Consider the following 21,993-nt stretch of genomic DNA (forward strand, 5'->3'; position numbering starts at 1 on the left):
AGGCACTAAAGCAAATGCATACAGCACCTGAGAAGCAAGATAAATCAAAGGCAGCGAGGTCTAAGATTGAAGTGTCCAAACATAAAATGCGCCATGCCATACCATACCCACATAGTAGCACGCAAACCACCAGTGAACACATTGAAGCACAAGAAAAAGAAAAAGGAACACTCTGCATCAATTTGCGGAATGAAACCACAAATTCATGTACCATGAACCATGAAAAAGATGAAACTGAGTTTTATGTCAACACAAAATTAACCTGGCAAGCAACATAACGAAAGAGCATTACAAACATCTATTTCTGATCCCAAAATTCAAGACAGTGGGAATGTTGATGATTTCAATAAACAGAAAACCATATTTCCCCATCCTCAACACATGACAGTGGTTCAAGGACTGCCCTGCTATCTATATCATAACCTGTCAACTAGAACATCTTTTTTATCGATTCTGAAGCATATGACAGAACTCAGCACTCCATCATCAAGGGCTGCATAACGGTTGACATGTCAAGGGTTAGGAGTATAAAGACTGTAGGATATGAAAATGATTATAATAAGGCAGAGTCAAACACCTGTAGGAACGAGACCTAGACGGGCTTCGGCAATTATCCTCAGGACTCGGGGAACGATGATGTCTGTTGTAGTCCCTATCATCCCTAGGGGATGGGGAGGCTGATCTTGGAGGAGAGTTATAGTCATCACGTGCGCTCCTGTCCCGGTCCCTGCATTAATATTTGAGGCAAATAATCAACAAAAATTTACAACCAGGCCATGCTGGAAATGGATTTGAAGAAAAAATATGTCAGATAAGGGAGCTGACAATAGCTGCAGTGGCAAGACATTGTTTCCCTCAGAACTCAATAAAAAATAAATACCGGCCAACATATGACTTTGTTGATTCTCAAAATAGCAAATTAGTAAACAGACATGCACCCACATGCCAACTGGGCGTACAGATAACTTCACTGTTCTCAGATCTCTCTAAGTTAGAATCTAAATGTTGGAAACATCACTTTTACCTGAACTATTTCAAACTTCTGAATATAATTATGAAACTTTGGTCCAAACATGTTTGAATTAAGCTCTAAAATGGTGTAGTTGCTGGTTGAACAGCATCTGCTGACTTCGCAGCTCTTTGCCTCAACTTTCATAGGCCAACATAATTGTTACTTTCAACAAAAGTATGAACCCCATCAAGAATATGCTCTATCTCTAGCAGTGAGGGCTTTTGACGGGCTCCCATTCTCTGGAGAACATGATACTCTCTTTTCGCTTTATTCTCTGGAGACATGATACTTTCTCTTTTGGCTTTTTAAGCTCTACATTCTTTCTTAACTGGATAGTATACAAAACCAAAGCAACAATATTTAGAATGCAAAAATGAAACAGAAAGTTCTTTGTTTGTGGCAAGAGAATAGAAAGTTAATGTGGATAATAATTTATCCAACAAACCATATGATTTCAGTGGTTACTCTTGGTGACGATGAACACTAATGAAAACTTCTTGAATAGCTTTGAAATAAAGTAATCAACAAGCCAATAACTTTTGGGTCACTTTCTCTTTAGCCTTTACTAATCCATTGATTCTTTAGGATCTCTTTTCACTTTAATAATCTGCATGAGCAACAGCACCAGTCATTCACATTCCCTGGAGCATAGGATGTAATCCAGCGAGAACAAGAAGTAAATATCAAACAATACCCACACATGTAACTGATCAGATATTCTAATAAATCCTTTCATTTTTTAATTTTCAAAGGAATGTATGAAAATAACCAATTTATGCAGTAGAAAAGAAAGTGTCACAACTAAGCCTGCACAATCACAAAAAGAATATTTTCTTCTCATCTTAACAGAGAGCCATACTGTGTTTGCTCCTTAAAGAACAATTGATGCAACATTACTCTAATATATTGAAGAAAAAGGTAAATCAACAGGAAGAGAAAGATAATCATCATGATCTGGAGTAACACAAAAGGGTTAAAAGTACAACCCCTCAAGGCATGTGCAGCTTAGTGCCATGGAAAAGAAAAAAAAAGATAAACTACAATATAACAAGTATTCATATGACTGGTAAAGAACTATGGATGGGAACTGTAAAAAGTAAAAACCATGACTTCAGTCATTCAAGATAGCATCAGAAGTGAACAGTGAGCATCAAAAAATGAGATCTACTACAAAATGAGAAAAAATATTTTCAAATTTCCTACCTCATTGCAGATTAATCCTCATTTTAAAAAACAAACAAATTAGACCTATATATCCCTTATAAAATGACCATGTTGGTTGTGACAATCTCCTTTGCTCCTCTTGCAGATTAATCACCTCCCCACCCCCAACAAAAATTAATCACAGTTGCAGATAAATCCTCACTTCATGACAAACAAATTAGATCCACATAACCCTTATAAAATGATCAAGTTGGTTGTGGCAATCTTCTTTGTTCCCCTTAATTAATTACATGTACCCATCAAAAATCTCAAAGAGTCCTGATTCCACACATTGAATCAGTTTCCTAAAAATGGAAAATAGCAACAATGACATCGAAGCAAAGGAGATGCCATGATATTTTACAAATACTTCTGACCTTAATAGGTGCTTCCATTATATGATCTCTACAAATCAAACTACAGGAAATAAAATAATGGTGGGTTGGGGTGGAATCAGGCTTATATGTAGTTTCAATTGTTCTTAAAAAAACTTAAACAAGTTACATTAAGGAGTGGGTTCAGGGAAACACACACCCACTAACATGATGACCATACATTTACATAATCATTTTTCTTTTTGAGAATGACATTTACATAATCCTTCATCAGTAGATGAGTTAACAAAAGTAGCAACCTCTATACCCAAAAAAAAAAAAGAGCAGCAGACTCCCTGTTGCCTCTGCCTATGTGGCTAAATTCAAGGAAATCTATCTTGTTTCCAATATTCCATATGGAGCTGCATATTATTTGGAACAGTTCAAGAAAATTTTCCTTATAAGTAGTTCCACTTCTTATTCAAAAAAATTCTGAGGAATATTTTCTTGAGAACTCTTTAAGGAAGATATTTAGAGGCATGGTTTTTGGGGAGCATGAAAACACCTATATCATGCCTATGTAACATTGTCATGATCATTCATCTGTAGATAAGATCATAAATCAGCAGCCCTTGTGTTGCTTCTGCCAGTATTTAGCTTAAACATAGTCCAACTTGTTTCCAAAATTTCATATCCACCCTATTTCAGATAGTTCAGGAAATTTTATCTTGTTTATCTTGAATATGTTTATGCATCGGAACCCTCCAATAAAGGTTGGGACCATTTCACCATGGTCCATCAAAAGCGAAAAAAGAAGTCAAGATCTTATATTATTGCTTAGAGCCCCATCTTTCCTCTTAAAGCCCTTCATAATTGGTGGTTATTGATACCCTCGTGCTTCAGAAGTTTCAAGTGTGTCAGGTATTAAGGCTGAAATAGACAACCTAAATTATGCAACCAAGCTCAGCACTTGCTTCACTGAGATACTATTAGGAAGCCCCTGGTTGAACATAAACAGCCCTATAGATCTTCAGATTCCATAACTGCAGAGACCAAACTGGTGAGATTAGTCTAGAGAACCAAGAAGATATATTTAACAAATTCTGACATTTCCATATTGGTCAGGTCTCATACATAGGGTACTCAAGCCATAACAAAACATCCACTGCCTTCTTGTCTCATTACCTTATCGCTTCTATGTCTGTAAGTTGGTATTTATTCATATTTTCATGTTAATTTTCCTTGCTTTCACCTTAATGCTGCATGGCATCTTATTCTGCTTAGTTTTAACTTTCATGATAATGTCCATCGCTTCGTAACACGCTTCTCATAACCTTCAGTAGTACATGAGAAGCATTCCTAGCAATAGTGCATTCTTTTTCCCTTTGGTGCTAAGTAGTAGTACATTCTTAGAATGACTGGCAAAAGAATACCAGTTCCTCACTATTTTTATCACCATGTGCATGCATAAGCCCATCATCAGGATACAATAAATAATTAATCAAAAGTCCTCCAAAGAAGAGACCTCCTTAACTTCTCGAAAAATTCTATTGACCACTCTAGTAAGAAATTCTTGGCACAGAACGAATCTTAAGTGAAATAATGAAACACCTTATCCCGGTCCCTTCATTCGCTTCATTCTTTAATTATACAATGAACACGAACCAAATAAAGGTGTTTGGAATAAAACATTGGGCCAGTTTGATTCCTCCAGAAATCCGATAGTTTCAAGAATTTTCTACTAAAGAAACCTAATCAGCAGCATCAGAGCATCCTATAAAAAATTTATACCATGTTAAGGTCAAACAGAATTTAACATCTTAATGGCATGACCTTTCCAATAGTATCAACAATCTCTTAAAACAATTGTATTTCAATAATAAAAGCAGATTGTTCCACACTTCGCAGATCCTTGATTATCTCCTTTCTCCTAAAAACTAGATTTTTGGACACTTGCAATAAAGACTGGTAAGCTGATCCTTCTCCGAAGACTTCTTAATGTTCAAAATTAGAACAATCATTTTATTCAAAGTTCTAGTTCATCTTTTGTAAAAATTTTGAATCAACAATCACCTTCCCAATTTTTTAATTAGTTGTACAGAAATCCACCTAAAAATCAGCCAGACCATGATTGGCACAAATTCAAGATGAAACGACTAACATCAATCTCCTTTACTAGACCATTTTTCTGAGCCAATTCCTTTAGTCCTTGTAATGTTTAGGCAGCTCCAAACGCTCACTGCAAATTTCATAAGCCAAATTCACTAAAAGTCATTCATATTGTTTATCAGTAACTGCACATATTACTCATGTTCCTGAATCACTCCTTGTTTCCAAATTACAATTTTAGCAAGTCTACTACTTTTGTCCCTTCTACCTAGAACCATTGAATGGAAGGCCTGGGTATTTCTATCTATGAACTTACTTGATGATATGCATCAGCATGACTAATTTTTTGAATGCAGTGCATGTGACTGCACATGAGAATTGGGCCCCCTAAGAGCACCATATTGCCAATATGCACTTAATATATGTAGTCAAACCATATATGGACGGGAAAGGCAGTCCATTTAGCATTTTGCAGCAACATATCCAGTCTGCTTAGCATTGTGTGGCCACATAAGTAGCCTACTTTATGTCGCCCCATGCAAATGAAGCATGTTCAAGCTAATGGTTACGTTTGGTGTGGACTTCAGTAGGGAAGCTTAGGAGTATCAATAAAGTTCACATGTTAATTATGTTATAACTATTGCTATTAGATAATATGTACTAAGTATCAAGTATTTATTGTTAGTTGTTGTTATTAATATTACTACTTATGCAAAAAAAATATTACCATTATTTTTGTTATTTTTATTTTTAATATATTTTACTTGTTTATAAATTTTGAGAAAAAACTAACCACATATATGCCTGTATACCAGAATACCATATATGTGCCATGTGATCCCTATCCATCTGCATACCGCAGCTGCCCACCATGCAAGACTCCTAGGTTCTGCAATAAAAATGAAAAAGAATACTTTCAAAATAGGTCTTGATGAACTAGAAGATTTTGAGACTGTTTTTCATTTGGCTTCTCACTTGTTTGTGCTTTAAGATGAACAAAACTCCCTTTATCGATGTTACCATCTCCTCCTGGCTCTTTTCAAGCTAGTAGAATTTTGGTGGTTGCTCATTGGTTTCATGAGCCTAAACTATGAACAGTAAGGTAGTTTTCTCTACCCACTAACTTGGAGCATTAGTTTCATGGCAGGCCTCTCTCTTGCCTAAATTAGCCTTGCCAGGAATTTAACACAGGTTTCTAGGAGCTTGACATCAGACAAGTCAATTGCACAATCTGCTCAATCCTTGTACAAACTCATCTCAACTTTGACTTCTGCTTTAGGGCTGACACCTAGTTGGTGAAGGCCTTGGGTGATGGTGATGATAACAAAGGGAATGTCATGGACAAATTAGAAACTGAAAAGAATAATATAAAAACAAGAAAGAAGATCATACTGATACTTTCAGTGTGCAATTATGTCCGTGGGCGACTCTAACCCAAGAAATTCCTGTTAATCCAAAATTTTCATTTTTAAAAAGGATTAAAATGCAAAGTATCCCAAGTCGTGCCCTTTCTCTGCACCCACTGAGGTGCAAAACATACAACCATGGGGACAAGAAAGCTGAATACATAAATCGTATAGGCCTAAATAAATATTGGATCTGAACAACAGAATATGCAGATGAAACAAGAAAATTATGAAAGAAACTGTGAACACTTTGAAGAAAATATATATCAAGAAAGGGAAGAAAGCAAGTATGCAGACGAACTGGAGAAGGGGAAGGAAAAACACCCACCATTCCCAAGAATATAAAGATTTGAAGGCAAGAAGATGAAATATGCAAGAACACCCACAATTCTCCCTTACAGTTCTCAGGAAGCTAACCATACACGACACATCACAAATCTACATTAGGCTTCACCATAAATCTACATAGAGGAAGTATGCTTACAAAAAAATTATTCTTCAAAATCATCATTTAGACTTAGACAAAAGCTTAAACGGGTCAGCAATCTAGGTTGTTCTAGAAATTATTGAAAAGCATTAACATTGGGCACCATATAGTTCTGGATAGAGGAGCAACACAGAATTAAGTTCAATCACCAACAATCAGAAATATTAACAATTTAAAACATTTGAAATATTTAAAGACAAAAGGATTTTCTAACCGAACATGTCATAGGACATGTTTGGTGTTGCTTATGCTTTTTAAGAAGTCATTCTCTAAAATCACATTTATTAGATTTGTTAAATAAAAAGTACTTTTTCATGAATTTGGTGTTTGGTAATCACAATTGTAAAAGTACTTTCGTGGAAGAGCTTACCATATTTGAAAGACAAGAAGCAATCTCTCAAACGAAGAATCTAGAAGCTAGTTTTTCAAAGTTCCTATAAAAGGACCTTTTTGATTTCTTGTTGAAACACTTCCCACGTGATATTACCAAACACAATATTTTCAGGAAGTACCTTTTTACTTTAAGAGTTAGAAAAGGACTTTCTCAAGCAACACCAAACACGACCATAGTCAATCACTTCTTTTTCAACATTTTGATTATTGGCATTCTATGTCCAATTTGTTGATCTCAAATAGATAGAAAAATAAATACAATAATGATGAACATTAAAAAAAAGAGAACACTTTAGCTAGGCAAGGGACAAATAAAGTCAAATAACTCAAGGCACAGGATTGTGAATCCGCCATGCATGGACTCAATACCCCTGGTTCATCCATTGCATTATCTCAAATTCTGACAAAAAATTGATCTTCATTATTCATATTGACAACAAAAAGAAACACAAATCTTGACAAATCTGGATAAATGATAGCATTAAACTTAACAAAACAAAGCGCTTGAATTGTTGAAAATTTAGACTACTCAGGAATACATATTGAATGTTATGATTGCCGCTAATATGTTGTAGATCAAAATTAAAAGAACGTTATGGTGATTGTTCCAGAGGAAATAAATCAAAAAATAGGTAGAACTATGATAAATCATTTTTTATCATGCTCCATGACAACAAATATTTGGATTCATAAACAGGCTTGCTTAATCATATCTTGTGACTCGTACTATGTACGAAATGAAGGAGTTTATAATGCCTCACTATCCAGGTCGAATTGAGATTTAAATCTAAGATTTCAAAATGTCAATATGTGAAATGGTATGCAGAAAGCTTTAAAAGATGTTCAAGAAGATGATCAGATATACAAAAGCTCCAATTACCAAACTCCTTTGACTAAGTTAAAAAAAATGAAAATAGCGTGGAATGCAATGAAAGATGAGATAGCACAATTCTAGTTGTTATTCCTCGTAATCCAATTAATAGATGACTTGATCCATAGAGACAGCAGATCTGATAATATTTGTCCACTCAGCCACCAAATAAATGTGCAGATACATGTAAGCAAGGAGACCAGATACACAACATCATAGAACACTTAGGGAAACAAAAATCTAACATAATATGATAGAATCTAGATCATGGATCACACTTGTGGAACCAAAAAGGGGTCAAATTTGGCAGCAAAGAACCAAAAAATAATTCCAAATTGACCTGTTTTGAAGGGTAGAAGGTTTCTGCGAATTCGTTAATCTTATTTTGCCCTTTTGATAAGATTATTAGCTTAAATCAAGGGTCTAGAATATAGAAGGATTGATTCGACTCACCCTAGTCCTTTTCCTGTGACCTCCTCAGGAAGAATTGAATGAGATCAGCCACCAACCCGTTTTGTCCTTTAAACAAGGTAGGGATGTCTAAATCTCTTGAGGAACCAAGAAAAAGGAAATGAAAGGGAGAAGAGAAAAGGAAACAAAAAGAACCAAAGGAAGAAGAAAGAAAAACAGAAGGAAGCAGTGTTGGTCACTCACCTCCACTGCTTCCGTTCTCTATCCCTGCGGGTTTCTTCCAAATTCTTTTCCAGGTTTTTCTTTCAAATATTGTCTATCAAGTGCCTTGAGACCATCTTGCATATTCAATGTTCATACAAGGAAAACAGGAGTGTGTGACTTCAGATTTGATGGTCAGTGACAATTTCTGCCACTTGTCTTCTTAATACGCCCTATGTCTTTGTTCTTCTACCATCTTTATTAACTTAGGGTTCATCCACTGGCTCACAAGAAGCAATAAAATTCCACACCAGCAAAAATTTCAGCATTAACATTAATAACATCAGCTCTGATAATAAAATCCAGATATTAAATGTCTGATTGATGATATTATCACAACAATTGGTACCAGAGCCAAAGATCTAACACAGGAGTGCTTCTTCTGTTTATACCTTCAATGATGGTGGCCACTGCCAAATGCAATGAGCTTCTTCAACAAAAGAAGACATGGCTCGAGCAGCAAGGCTCGAAATTCAGATAAGGTCAAAGTGCCGGCAACATGCAACAGCAATTTAAAGCAAGTACGAAGCAACCATTCCAGATAATAATTGCATGCATATTTTACTACATCTCAGGAAAAAAGAAATAAATGGTTCTTAGCCAACTGAAGGAGCAATTAAAGCATAAGACTACCTGTCTTTCACTTGCATAAAAATAACTAAACTTCATTAATGGCTCAGCATTATGATTTTGTGCAAAGCTATCAGAACTAATAAGAACAAGAATAGGACAAAAATGAGAATCTTGCAGGCATAGACATCAGAGAACCTGCACTAGACACTGAATAGCAACTTGAAGTATAAGTTATAAATCAACAAAATATAAAATTCTAAGTAACAAAGCAATTCAAAGAGTATGTAGCTCCCAAGTTTAACCTCAAGCAATACCAAGAAAGTAGCAAGAGACATGCAACAGCACTAGCAATAAAAAATAAAAACAAAAAAGAAATTACAACATTGATTACTATATGTGGAGTATAAACAAACATCCACTCAAAACCTGGATGACAAATCAAATACAAACAGAACATAAATTCAAACCTTGAGTCACGCCTGGGAGGAGAGGGGGAGCGTGAATATGCTGCCAAGGAAAAAGATTAAATAAACATATATCCAAGAAAGAAGTATAAATCAGTTGGCAAAATTAGGAATTACAATTAAGCTAAATGCACAAAAACAAACAATAAAATATAGGTGGATATTTGTGGTAACAGTGCTAAATAATCTGAAGCCCTCAAATACTGACAACGGTATCGATGCCTGGGAGATCTAGGTGGAGATCGCCTTCTGTAGCTGCCTCCCACGTATCTTTCACTGCACAATCAAGATATCAAGAAAAATTTATAGTTAATCAAAAACTCACTCAACAGATATGAAACCTTGTTGAATCAAAAACAATGATGTCATGAAACGGGAAAAAGAGAACACCTTATCCTTGCACTCGTGCGCATTTCTTGTGGAGTTTTTCTATTTTCTTCAGCAAAAACGATTGAAATCTCACGTCCGCCTATAATCTGATGATTCATCTGCTGCTTGGCTGCTGCTGCATCTTCAGCATAACGAAACTTCACAAACCCAAAGCCCCGTGGCTCCCTGCAAGAATTGTCTCCAGAAGAGTAAATCATCAAGATCCTCAAACTGTGCAATCACATATTTCAACCATTACAAGTATGGAAATAACATCAAAAAACTAACTTATTGTAAGCGGACACAATATATATAAGCAACCAATAAGTTCACATAAATCCAAAATTTAGTTTCCATGGAAGTGGCCACTGTATATGAGCGATCATGCACTCCACGACAGAATAAATTCACATTGAACTCATGATATGAATATAAGTGTCAATTCATCTGGAATGCACATATATTACTGCATGTTCATGGCATGACGCAAGGTAAATGTATTAGTTTCTGCCAGTAGCTTTATGTACTCACCCATATCAGCCTTATCATAGCATATTACAGTCATAGGCTATGGTACAAGCCAAAACAAATTAAAACTATGCAAAGCAGACATAAATGCAATTATTCAAGCGGGTTCCAACTTCCTATCTCTCCTTGCCCCAATCAAAACCATTATTTTTTAGTTTATTTTATTGTCTTTTGGTTTTTTGGTAGATTGTTGTTTGGCTTAATTTTGCACCAATTCAAGTTAGTTTGCAAAAAATTTCCTTTATCAGAATGTGCTTTGGCCAGACACGTGTTTACTATTTCTTTATCAGAAATCAACTTGCCTCTTTGCTGTTTTAGTATGATACATTTGTTTCCATGAGCCAAAGCCATCTTCATTCTTCAGTACAAGTTGTATACTCACTAGAAAACAATTAAATATAATCTAGATAATAGATCAGAAAGAGAAAAAGGCTATTGTGGCATATCATGGAGCATCAATTTTGTACTTTTCAGCAATTTACCTCGTCTTTCTTCATCAATACATGCCAAATGTTGACATGGTACACTGCCCACCCCCCAACAACAGAGGAAAAAACCAAACCCAACACAAAAGAGTATATATCCAGCCTGACCAAAAGAAACACAACTTGTGATCTTTCAGCCCTTGGACATGAATAACCACATAAAAAAGAATTGATCATACATCACAAACTTATTCCAGCTATCAAATATTAGCCATGCAAGAAGAATATATAGTAGTCATGATCATCAAGTCTTTAAAATTTGGATCATTTCATAGTTATTGAATGTTTTTATAACGACACTATATTGAACCAGTACCGAGACTCGTACTGGTCGGCAGACGGTTTCGTACGGTACCAAACTCGGAACCGTGCCGACACAGTACGATTAGGGTGTGTCGATTCTGTATTGGCATGCTCAATTTTTTTTTGTGGAGTTTTCAAGTTAATTTAATTGGTCATCACTCTTTTTGAACTTCTTCAATGATTTTAAATCTAATTTGATGTTTTTTGATTCTTTTTATGTTTATATGATCCGGGTTTAACCTAAATAATGCATCTTATTGTTTTAAAATGATACATATCATAAAATGATTAGTGAGATGTTGCATACTACAAGAAACAATATAAAATATCCTCAAATCTAATAACGTAAAAATTATAAAATAATACAATCAATTACATACATTAAAAGTACAACCTACATACCGATATCTAAAATCGGATCAAGTAGTAATGCCTCTCATAGATATCCAGATCATCAGTATAGTCAGAAGGCATATCAACCCACCCCTCTAACCAAGCGGCTTTGTAGTCTTGTATGTTCATTCCATAAGAAACGTGCTCCGAATTATAGGCACTCTCAGATCTCTTGCTAAAGCTCTGGCTCTCAGAGACGTCCTCTAGCTGATAAACTAGCTAATAAAACGGCCGTGAAGGAGCCCATCTAAATAAGCCGGCAACAAAATCCAACACGTAAGATGCCCCGGGCTACATAAAATAGTAGCCACCGAAAGATGCCTCAAACGCACCATATCCATATTCGCATTCGTATGGGTCATAGACTGCATGTGGCTACGAAGAATAGAATCCAGCATACGACTCACAATCTAATACGTCTATGGATTCTACTCCACGTGCGAGATCATCTGCAGCTGCATCGTGTCCTCCTGATGACCTCGAAGAGCCTGTCTCCTATATGCAATTGTATCATCGCGAGCTCTACCATATAGTGCACCGTGGTCCCTATCCTATGTAGCATGCATAAACTGAGACTCACCGGTGAATCGAAAACCATCCTGCGATTGTCTCATAAACGGTGATCTTCTGTCCTCCACTTTTTTTCTGACTAGCAGATCTATGACCACCAAAGCCACTGCTCCTAGTTTCTGAATCTCAGCGAACTGACTCCTCAACACTCCATTGCGATTGCAGGTGCCTTTTGTTTTTTTAGTATGCTGAACAGCTGCCTTCTCACCCTTCGTGCCCCTCTGGCTATGCTAGGAGGATATATATCGCCCTCCTGACCGAGTCGACCGGATAGCATAGTGGCCTCATCTAAATATCTCTCAATCATATCTCTGAGAGGATGTCTTGGACAAGGAGTCATGTGGTGACCGGTTCTCCTATAGCTATGGCTGATCAGCCGAAAAGATGCATAGAATATTACTCTCAGCCCATTGCCCTGCATCGACCCTAGCCTCACGAGCTACAAGACTGGCCAGTCGTGTAGGCGATTCTCGCTCAAAAAGCTACGGGCTCCTGCTGCTGGCCTACAAGCCATTCGATCATAGGATCATTCTCATCATCAACGAAACACTATGGATCGGATCTATGTACTTTAGCTTCACTTCATGCTCAATGCACTTCAGCCTCAACCTCCGATTATAGTGAACATATATACAAGATCGTTGAGGCGCTTCTGTGTCAAACGGTTTCTCTACTTGTGGATGAGGGCAAAGGTAGACCAGTTGCGCTCATAGCCACTCGAGAAGTTTGTCTGAAAGAAAATCCGGATAGCTAATTGCTTAAGATTTTTCGCGGACAATCCAAAATAAATCCATCATTCAGCTACAAAAACATTGACGAAAATTACATATAAGATAATACTATATTAATAACCATCTAATGCTAAGTAAATGTCCTCTTGATTTGCAATATACCAGAATTCATACTTTTTTTACTTACGACAGCTGCTAAAACTCCAAAGCTGTCGATGTCTTCTCTAAATATTTTGATCTGTGAAAAAGAATTGTCTCATACTATGTTGCTAATAAAGAATACCAGTTAACTTACACATGTCACTTAACTTACCTTTTCTACGCATAGAATCGCGACTTATGGATCAGGCTCCATCTTGTAAATTACATTATACGGACGGCCAGAAGTTCATCATACATATCGATTCCAGCTATGATGGACTGAAACTGAGGGTTTAGATAGTATGGTGCAGATAGAGTTCGTTGTTATCTTAGTAAAATTGTACAAGTACAGAAGCAGTCTAATTTTAATATTCTTGCTTATCTGTTAAATGCAAATCTACCCATCTGGTAGTCCCCTCACTGCTCAATGATGTCGATGTACTCTTGGACATGCATCAGATCATGTTGCCCTTTTCATCTATGATACAGAAAGCCCATCTAAGAGTACCTATCGTTGCCCACAAACCAAAGTACTTCATACAATGGCCTGATAGCCTTCAACATTGCAGTGGCCCACTGTCAGAATGTCTGCCTCGTCACCAAGTCCTCGACAATACTCTCTTCAGTGTTGGCCTTCGTATATCTACTTTCTTGCCACTCGGAACTGATAAACATCTAACGTACGACTGCTTTCTTCTCAAAAAGACTATCAATTGCAACGTAGTTGGTAGTAAACTGTGACTCCTGCTCTCACGCTTTCTGCATACCTCCTCATCAATGAAAGAACCCACGTATGGTTATAAATATACCAAGTGATGGTTTGGGCTGTCTCCACTGTTTGCTGCACTTGATTTGGCAGTTCATGCCTAGAACCGGCCAGTTTGCACCGAGTTTGAACGGAAACAGCCAGTTCTAAACAGTTCTGACCGGTTTCAGGCCAGTTGGCACCAGTAACGTCCAATTCGAATCGGTTCCGGGCCCATTCCGGTCGGTTCGAGACCAATTTCGGGCTAGAACCGAATGCAAATGCCAAATCGACCCGATTTCCCACTAAGTCGACTCGGCACAGGCCGAACTGGGCGATTCAGCCAGGTTTGGCAATCCATGCTTTCAATCCAGTCGGAACTAAAACCAAAAGCAAATGCCGAATCAACCCGATTTTTCACTGGATCAGCTTGGTACAGGCCGAACCAAATGCAAATGCCGAATCGACACGGTTTCCTACCGGGTCGGCTTGCAATAGGCCGAACCGGGCAAATTGCAAGCCGACCTCGGGCGATTCGGCCCAATTCGGCAGTCCATGCTTTCAACTGCAACTAATGTAAAAGCTGGCTCATGAAAACCTAATGAGTTTAGATTGATGGAAGAGCAGTTACAGTAAAAGTATTTACTTCAAGGTCTGACGAACCAAACCGTACCGGCCGGTTCGAACCGGTCCGGCCTGTAACCGGTACGCCGGAGCAGTGAAAATCGGTACGGGTCGATTCTGTGCCGAAGACGAAGAAGACGAAGAGAAGGAGAGAGAGCGCGGGGAAGAAAGGAAGGGAGAAAACCTGTGGTCGCCATCAGAGCCGCGGAGGGGCAGCGAAGACCGGGGGGCGGCAGAGCCCGCGGGGGGCAAGGGAACCCGCGAGGGCACGGCGGAGGGCGCAGCCACGGCTTTTTAATTTGGAGATTTTAAGTAAAGTCGGCAAATGGGGTGCCGCCCCCCCAGCCTGCGCCACCCCTCCGCAGCTCTCTGATAGCGGCCACAGGTTTTCTCCCTCCCTCTCGTCCCTGCACTCTCTCTCCTCTTCTTCTTCCCCGGCTCTAGTGGAGAAAAGCTGGCCGGTTCGTACCGGCCGGTTCCGGAACGAATCGGAACCGTACGGGTCCGGTAGGCGACCGATACGCCTACCGGACTCGGTGACCTTGATTTACTTAGTAATAGAATCTCTGGATATATTGAATTGAGACATGAAATGCAGTAACAAGCAAAGTTGTCACATTACACACCAAAGGAAAATTCTAGAAAGAAAAGAAAAACAAAATCTTCAACATATTTAAGTTAGTCAAGCACAATTTTGCTAGCACATCACAATGTAGAAAGGCTTTTCTTCCTTCCTCTCTCCTCAACAGACTAGATAGGGCATCTCAAGCTAGAAGGCATGCCAAATTATTGGATTTTTTACTTCCTTAACGCTCCACCCTCATCATATTATGAGAAGCAAGGTGGGTAGGGGCGGAGATGTTTGCGTATAAATATATAACTAATAGATTGTAGTGGCACATTTCTTTTGTACTCTTAACAATGTATAAATTGTTAAGAGTACAAAAGAAATATATAACTAATAGATTGTAGTGGCACATTTCTTTTGTACTCTTAACAATGTATAAATTGTCCCTAGAAGAGTTTTATAACTCATTAACCCTATGAACATAACTTCAGTTTGTTTATCTATCTAGGATATGATGCTAACTTGGGATTATCCCACCCAAGGGATATGAATACAAGAAGCTATATTCTACAGAGATTCGATATTCTGCTTTTCTTTTTCAAAGAGTGAAGGATTAATTGACATACAGTAGAAGTTTTTAATTAATATAGTTAGTCCAAAAAAATAGACAATCAGTATTCATGTAGTCTATTTTTCTGACAACACTTTCCTGGCATTAAAAGAGTTTGAGGACAACCTCAGCTTGTTGTTTTGGGAAATATACATTTGCTAGGTTAGCTACCATGCAGTTAGCAATGATATAGTCTTTTCCTATGACCCACCTGTTAATATTTCCTTTAACTGCCTGGATGAAGTCACTGTTTTGTTGTTCAATCTCATGCTCTGTACTTTATTTTGTTTGACTGAATTCTATAAAACTTGTGAAGAAAAAATCAATCATGAAGTAATTATATGTTCGAATTCCAGTAACTCAAAACCAAATATCTATAGATTCTGTACTTATGTAAAAAAAAAGGACTTTCAAATCTTGGACTATCTCTGATGGATTCTGTATATCAAATTTTGCAGCCAAAATACCCTAGTAATCATTGAGAGGAAATACAACTTGGGTTCCCAAATATTTCTTTCTTACATGTACACTTCAAAACTAAATTAGTTTTAAATTATTTATCTTCATCTAAGAGTGCTTATCAGATAGAGACTTAATTGGAGTCTTTCAAAAAAAATCTTTCCTGCCCATCTCTCTCTCTCTCTCCTTCCTCAACCAAATTTACGTTCGGGGAAAAATGACATTGCCTCCCTCAACATCTCTCCTCCCCCCCTTCCCCTTCCTACCCCCTCTCTTGTGCATCAATTTATCTATTTCTATTTACGCTCATTTGCAATAATTCAAGGAATTATCCTTATTCTGTTTATTAGTTTTTTGGATATGTACATTTCATGTGCCCTAATTATTATTTATAATCTTATATCTTAGACTTTTTATCTTGTATCTATTTATGCTTAATTTAATTTAACAATTTCCAATCATATTCTATTTTTATTAGCTCTTTTTCAATGTGCATCATATGTCCGGATGACTAGTTCTAATTAAAAACATGACAGAATTTCCTAAGAGAACCATCATGACACCTAAAGCAAAGAGCATCACCGTGCAGGCCAGAAAAACTACAACATAGAGAGCCTTGCAGTCTTCTTGATTAGAATGTAAAAACCCGAAGGATATGATTGCTAAAAGCCACATGTAATGGTTGCCATGAACAAGATAGGATATCAAGCATATGGAATTGGCCATTGACAGAACATAGAGAATGTGATTTACAACTGAAATACTCAGGGCCCATTTTGTACTGCTTTTATTTTCTGTTTATGTTTTCAAAAAAAATCCAACAAGATAATTGAACTAGACTGAACAAGAATGTAAGATGAAACCCTTTTTTAAATTCTTTGAAAAAACTTTTAAGAAATTTTGGCATCAAAGATTCATTACTTTCAAAAAAAAGTGAAAATAAAAGCAAGGGACTGGCAGAAGTTCCACGCAAATGTCATCTCCAACATCAATCCCCATCTATATTACACTTAATAGTAGGGAAACAAAATCAGAAAAAAAAAACAAGAATACCAAACAGGCCCTCGAATATTTCTATAGTAAGCAATGAATGAACTGGATAAATAACTGAATAAAATCAAGATAATAACCAGATCAAACTTTCGGACTTGTAGCAGCAGAAAAGATTATCAGTGTAAACAAAAACAATGCATACCCAGTGTAATAATTCTTTGGAAGGTATACATCCTTCACAGGGCCAAACCGTTCAAATGGAATGCGTAGATCCTCCGGCCTACATATAGAAATTAAAACAAAATCGCATTAATATATTAAAGATAAGCTGGATGTGAAACAGCAACCAGTGACAAAAATAACAGAAACTAACAGAGAACAGAATATTCACCACTCTCAAATCATAATTTTCATTTTAAAATTAGTAAGCTTTAAATTGACATGGACTTCAACAAGAAGACTTAAAAAGTTAAATAGTTTAATAAAAGCAGAATGCCATCTAAAATAGTACAGATGTTGCAGCAAGACATGTTCTAGTTGAAACATTTTGTAATTGACATTTCTTTTAATTGATACCATAAGGATATATTGTGCATCAAACTTGATTAACTAGAATGGTGAAGTGCCAGACAACTGAATGAATCACTAAAGACAAACCAATTACAGCAAATTGCAAATAGACTACAGTTTTGTAAATATTGCTATATATAGAAGCTTGTTTGCAAATGCAGCCAAAATTCAAATAACTTGAGAAATAACAATTACAAGGATAAAATCCATAATTCAGCTGATTGTACGGGGATCTAGGTTGTATCAGAATTTATGGAGGTTGAAGATGAAGGGTCCAACACTAATTCTTGAATGTAATAAAACTAACTTTGCTTTCTCCTAGTGATAAAAATTCATCATAGCTTTTCCTTTTTCTCCACTAGCATAGTAAAAATGCTAAGGGCCCATTCTTTGGTGGGTAAATATCATTGAGAAAGTTGGTCAACTTTCTCATTGACCGACTTACCCATGTTCTCATGCTACTCTACGTTGCTAAGTTATTTTCCCATGGACAGCATTTATCCATGAAATGGGCGAAAAGGCTTACCCACTTGGGAGGTAAGTTATTTTTCTTAAAGTAAAATAACCTTTTTATTTTGTTCCTAAAATACCCCAAACCCTAAAATTATGTTATGTTATTATTATATGATAATATAATATAATATAATATAATATGTATATTATATATAATATATATTATATACAATATTCTATGTATAATATATATTATATTATGTTATATAATATTATATACAATATATAACATAATATTATATATAATATATAACATAAAATTACATATAATATATAACTAAAATTATATATATTATATATGGTAATATAATATAATATTATATATATTATATATGCATAATATATATAATATTCTTATCATATACTATAATAAAATAATATATTATAATAATAATGTCTAATAATATTTATATATTATTTTAAATATATAATATATATATATAGACAAAGGGTATTATGGAAAATAAGGATAGATATTAGCAACTTACCTAGAAAAGCAGTAATGCAAAATAACATGGGTAACATATTCCGGAGCCACTTTCCAATGCAAAAAAGAACATGGGTAAATTATTCCTCTCTAAATGTGGGAAACACTTTCTCAGAAAAATACAGATTCCCAACTAAGTTTCTTACCCCCTAAGAATCGGCCATAAAGAGGACACTGAAGACAAGAATAGTTTTTCAACCATGCAAAAAAGGAAACAAAATTTTCCATTAATATAGTGAAAAGCAATAAGTGAGAAATTACAACATTGAAAGCAAAACAAATTCAAGTGAACCCGAAATTCCACATGACAAAGTTTTTACTACTAAATCAATGTACGGTGCAATGAAATCCAAAGTTTTCCCTTTTATAGGATAACTGATTTAAGTCTGAAGAGCATGTTCAGCAATGTCTCTTTTAAAAAGCCATTCTCCAGAAGTACTTCATTATAAGTTATGAAAATATAAAGAACTTCATGCATTTGGTGTCTCATATTCGCAAATTGCAGAACTTGTCAAACTTGGGTTATCTTCAGGTTAATTTAGGTTTGGGCTTAATCTAGATTAGATTTAGGTAAACTTCATATCTTACTAAACCTAAAAATGCTTTCAATGAAACAAGGAAAATATGAAAATTGTGCTTCTACAGATGAGTTAAAAAGAAAATATTAAAGATCTTTTGCCAGATCACCAGCCAGTTCACTAGTCCAATGTGGAAGTCGGTGAATGGCTGAGCAGCAAGCGGGGCCTGACTAACAACACTAACCCGCCTGTGTACCAAACCAATCCCCAACTGCAACGCCCTGTTAGCCCAATGACCTGAGCAGCGATCTGAAGGGTGATCAATAGCAATACTCCATTTAAAATACAAAGAGTTAGATCACAAGAGTAGAAGCCATAAGCTACTTTTCTAGCTTCTCCTAAATGACAATTTTTGACTTGTGTTTTTTTGATAAGCACTTCTCAAATGACATTATTACTAAACAATTGTATTTTCATAAAAGGATATTTTTCACTTTAAAAGTCATAAGATGACTTCTTTCAAGAAACATCAATGCACCCATATTCTGTTTCTATTTAGAAGATGAAATAAACGAAAAAGGACACTCCAAAATTTCATCCTCCATGACAATAAGATTCACTTGAGCTAATAATGAGACCTCTACTTCCCCTTAAAGTGAGAGAATGAATCTGATTTTGAGAAGGCACCAATAAAACATGACAATATAAATTGGCAAAAAAAGAGAAGATGCTAGGCAGTACCTTAATTCCTTGTAAATAATGCCTCTGATTAGGAAAGTGATTTCTTTTGGCACTAACGGAAAGATCGAAAGAAGCAGATGCTAACCCAATCACCTATCACCTAACCTACAACCAGCATCTACTGTAGCAGAAAACTTTGGGCGGCACCCAGAGTAAAAATCCAGTTTGGAAGCAGGACCATTATGGAGACCTTCTTAGACTTCCTACCTTTACATGGCACACATAATTTTTTAAAAAAAACCTATAAGTTCATTTGACTAATAGCCAAGAATTTCTAGCATTACCATAAATGTTTCTTGTTTTGAAAAGTCACAGCTGTTTTCTTTGACAGCAACCAACATTGACAGCAAGATATGAATAAAATTAATTGAGCACTCCTGCAGAGAGACATTCATAATACACTATTTGCTTCATTTTAATGAAAATCTCATCACTCAATATGAAAATGCACAGGCATACACAATTAGCAGTAAGCAACAACCCTATTCAACTCTTCCTGACAACTATTTACATGCTCGCACCTGTCTTAATTAAATGCCAAAGATACAGTTAATTAGAAAAACAGTTATCTTTAAAGCAAAATCAAATATGATCCTAATTGGTGGTGCCAAATTTTATATAAAAAAGAAGATCATGAGATTGCAAAATTTAGACTTTTGATGACGCTAACCCAATTCATCAAAGAAAAAACTCAGGGAAGAACACATTTGAGCTGTAGTTTTCATCTTCTGGAGGCTAATTACGCATTAATAATATATGGTTTTGTGACTCTACCTCTCTGTTTTCTCTCTCCAGTCTCGAAAGTCGTAGCTTTCAAAATTCAAACTCTAAGTACGGATCATATTCTATTGGATAATCGATACACGTTCTTTACGCACTCTTTGCCAAAAAAAAACTCCCATAAACAAAAGCCAGACAAACGCACGAGACATTGAAACAAAGCATAAACCAGCAATTATTAAGACACTCACCCTAACACCCAACATATGATGAAATTGATCCGAAGAATCATCGCATAATTAAAGAAAAGAATTACTTATCAAATCAATTAAACGAATCACGATTTATGACAGTAAAAGAAGAGAACTTTGATAAGACCCTAACCCTGGGGGGAGAGGTGTCAGGCAGAAAGCGTATGGAATATGGGGGGAAAATCCCTAACCCTAGAAGAACAGACAGAGAGGGCAAAAATACCTTGCGTCAAGGGCGATGTTTCGGACGAGGAGGCCGGAGGGCGCAGAGGGGCGGCCGCGGTCCCTGTAGCCCCGGCCGCCGCGGTACCGGTCGCGGGGGTCGTCGTATCGCTTCCGGCGGGGAGGGCTCCGGCTCGCTCGCCGTGGGCTATAGCTCCGACTCGGGCTCCTGTACCTCCCCATGAGAGCGAGAGAAACCCTAGGCGAAGGAGGGAAGAAGATTAGGACCGCTTTGGAACGGGTAAGGGGAAAAAGGGGCCCAAAGAGGCCACATATATTGCTGTGAACGCGAGGGAAACGGATGAAAATTAGACGGGGACCGGGTCTCACAAGACCGGAGCATGCTTGACCCCGACCTGACCAGGTTTTGGCTTTGGGTCTTGACACTAGGGCGGGACCCAACCCACTAGATGATTGTGTGGCGTTGGATAAGGTTCATCAAAAATATGTTAGACCCAACAAGCCATTCCACTCAGGCCGAAGTCATATATAACCCGGACCTAAACCAAAATATTTGGATCTACATTAAGTCTGGATCAGGATAAGTCTACATGTGTTTACAAACAAGAATTCACAAAGAAAATTCTACTCTTACTTTTGAACAATAATAACATAAAATGACCGGATCGAGTGCCCAATATATACAGCCAATGAAACATCAATGGATCCATTCATCCACAGCCGCAAACATTGGGTATATCAAACATCCATTATTTTTTTTTCATTGTGTTTACGCCTCATTTCAACAACTTAATTGAAGATCATAAGCAAGCACCACATGTACAAAATTAAATGAAGTAAAGATGAATAAAAAGCGCGTGACCCTGGCTGAGTTGGATAGGGTTCAATCATAAAAAGGCCAAATCTATTTTCGGCCCAACGGTTATCTGGTTCGGAATAGGCTTGGGCCTGATTAACTAAAAGTTTGGATCTAAGCCCAGCCCAAAG

The 21,993-nt window shown here is 36.8% G+C and overlaps 1 protein-coding gene across 4 annotated transcripts; it reads right to left on the bottom strand.

The window, feature by feature from the left end:
* Window positions 1-151: 151 nt before the first annotated feature.
* Window positions 152-21,304, bottom strand: SCL28 (SC35-like splicing factor 28). Of its 4 annotated transcripts, XR_604702.6 has the most exons (9): window positions 21,047-21,304; window positions 17,226-17,303; window positions 9,895-10,059; window positions 9,713-9,780; window positions 9,508-9,547; window positions 1,458-1,619; window positions 1,025-1,340; window positions 578-727; window positions 152-493 (listed from the first exon to the last, which is right to left on the bottom strand). XR_604702.6 is itself a non-coding variant. In XM_008796876.6 (7 exons), exons 1-7 carry the CDS (start codon window positions 21,226-21,228, stop codon window positions 487-489), a joined length of 690 nt encoding a protein of 229 aa, XP_008795098.1. In that variant the 5' UTR covers window positions 21,229-21,303; the 3' UTR covers window positions 152-486. The 4 variants fall into 4 exon arrangements, 1 of the variants encoding a protein (XP_008795098.1); XR_604701.6 differs by having other exon boundaries at window positions 1,025-1,619; XR_015975052.2 differs by having other exon boundaries at window positions 578-1,619.
* Between the last annotated feature and the right edge of the window lie 689 nt (window positions 21,305-21,993).

This window comes from Phoenix dactylifera, chromosome 2, assembly GCF_051530095.1.
Source record: "Phoenix dactylifera cultivar Ajwa chromosome 2, Ajwa_hap1_PhDact_Kaust_v1.1, whole genome shotgun sequence".
NCBI lineage: Eukaryota > Viridiplantae > Streptophyta > Magnoliopsida > Arecales > Arecaceae > Phoenix > Phoenix dactylifera.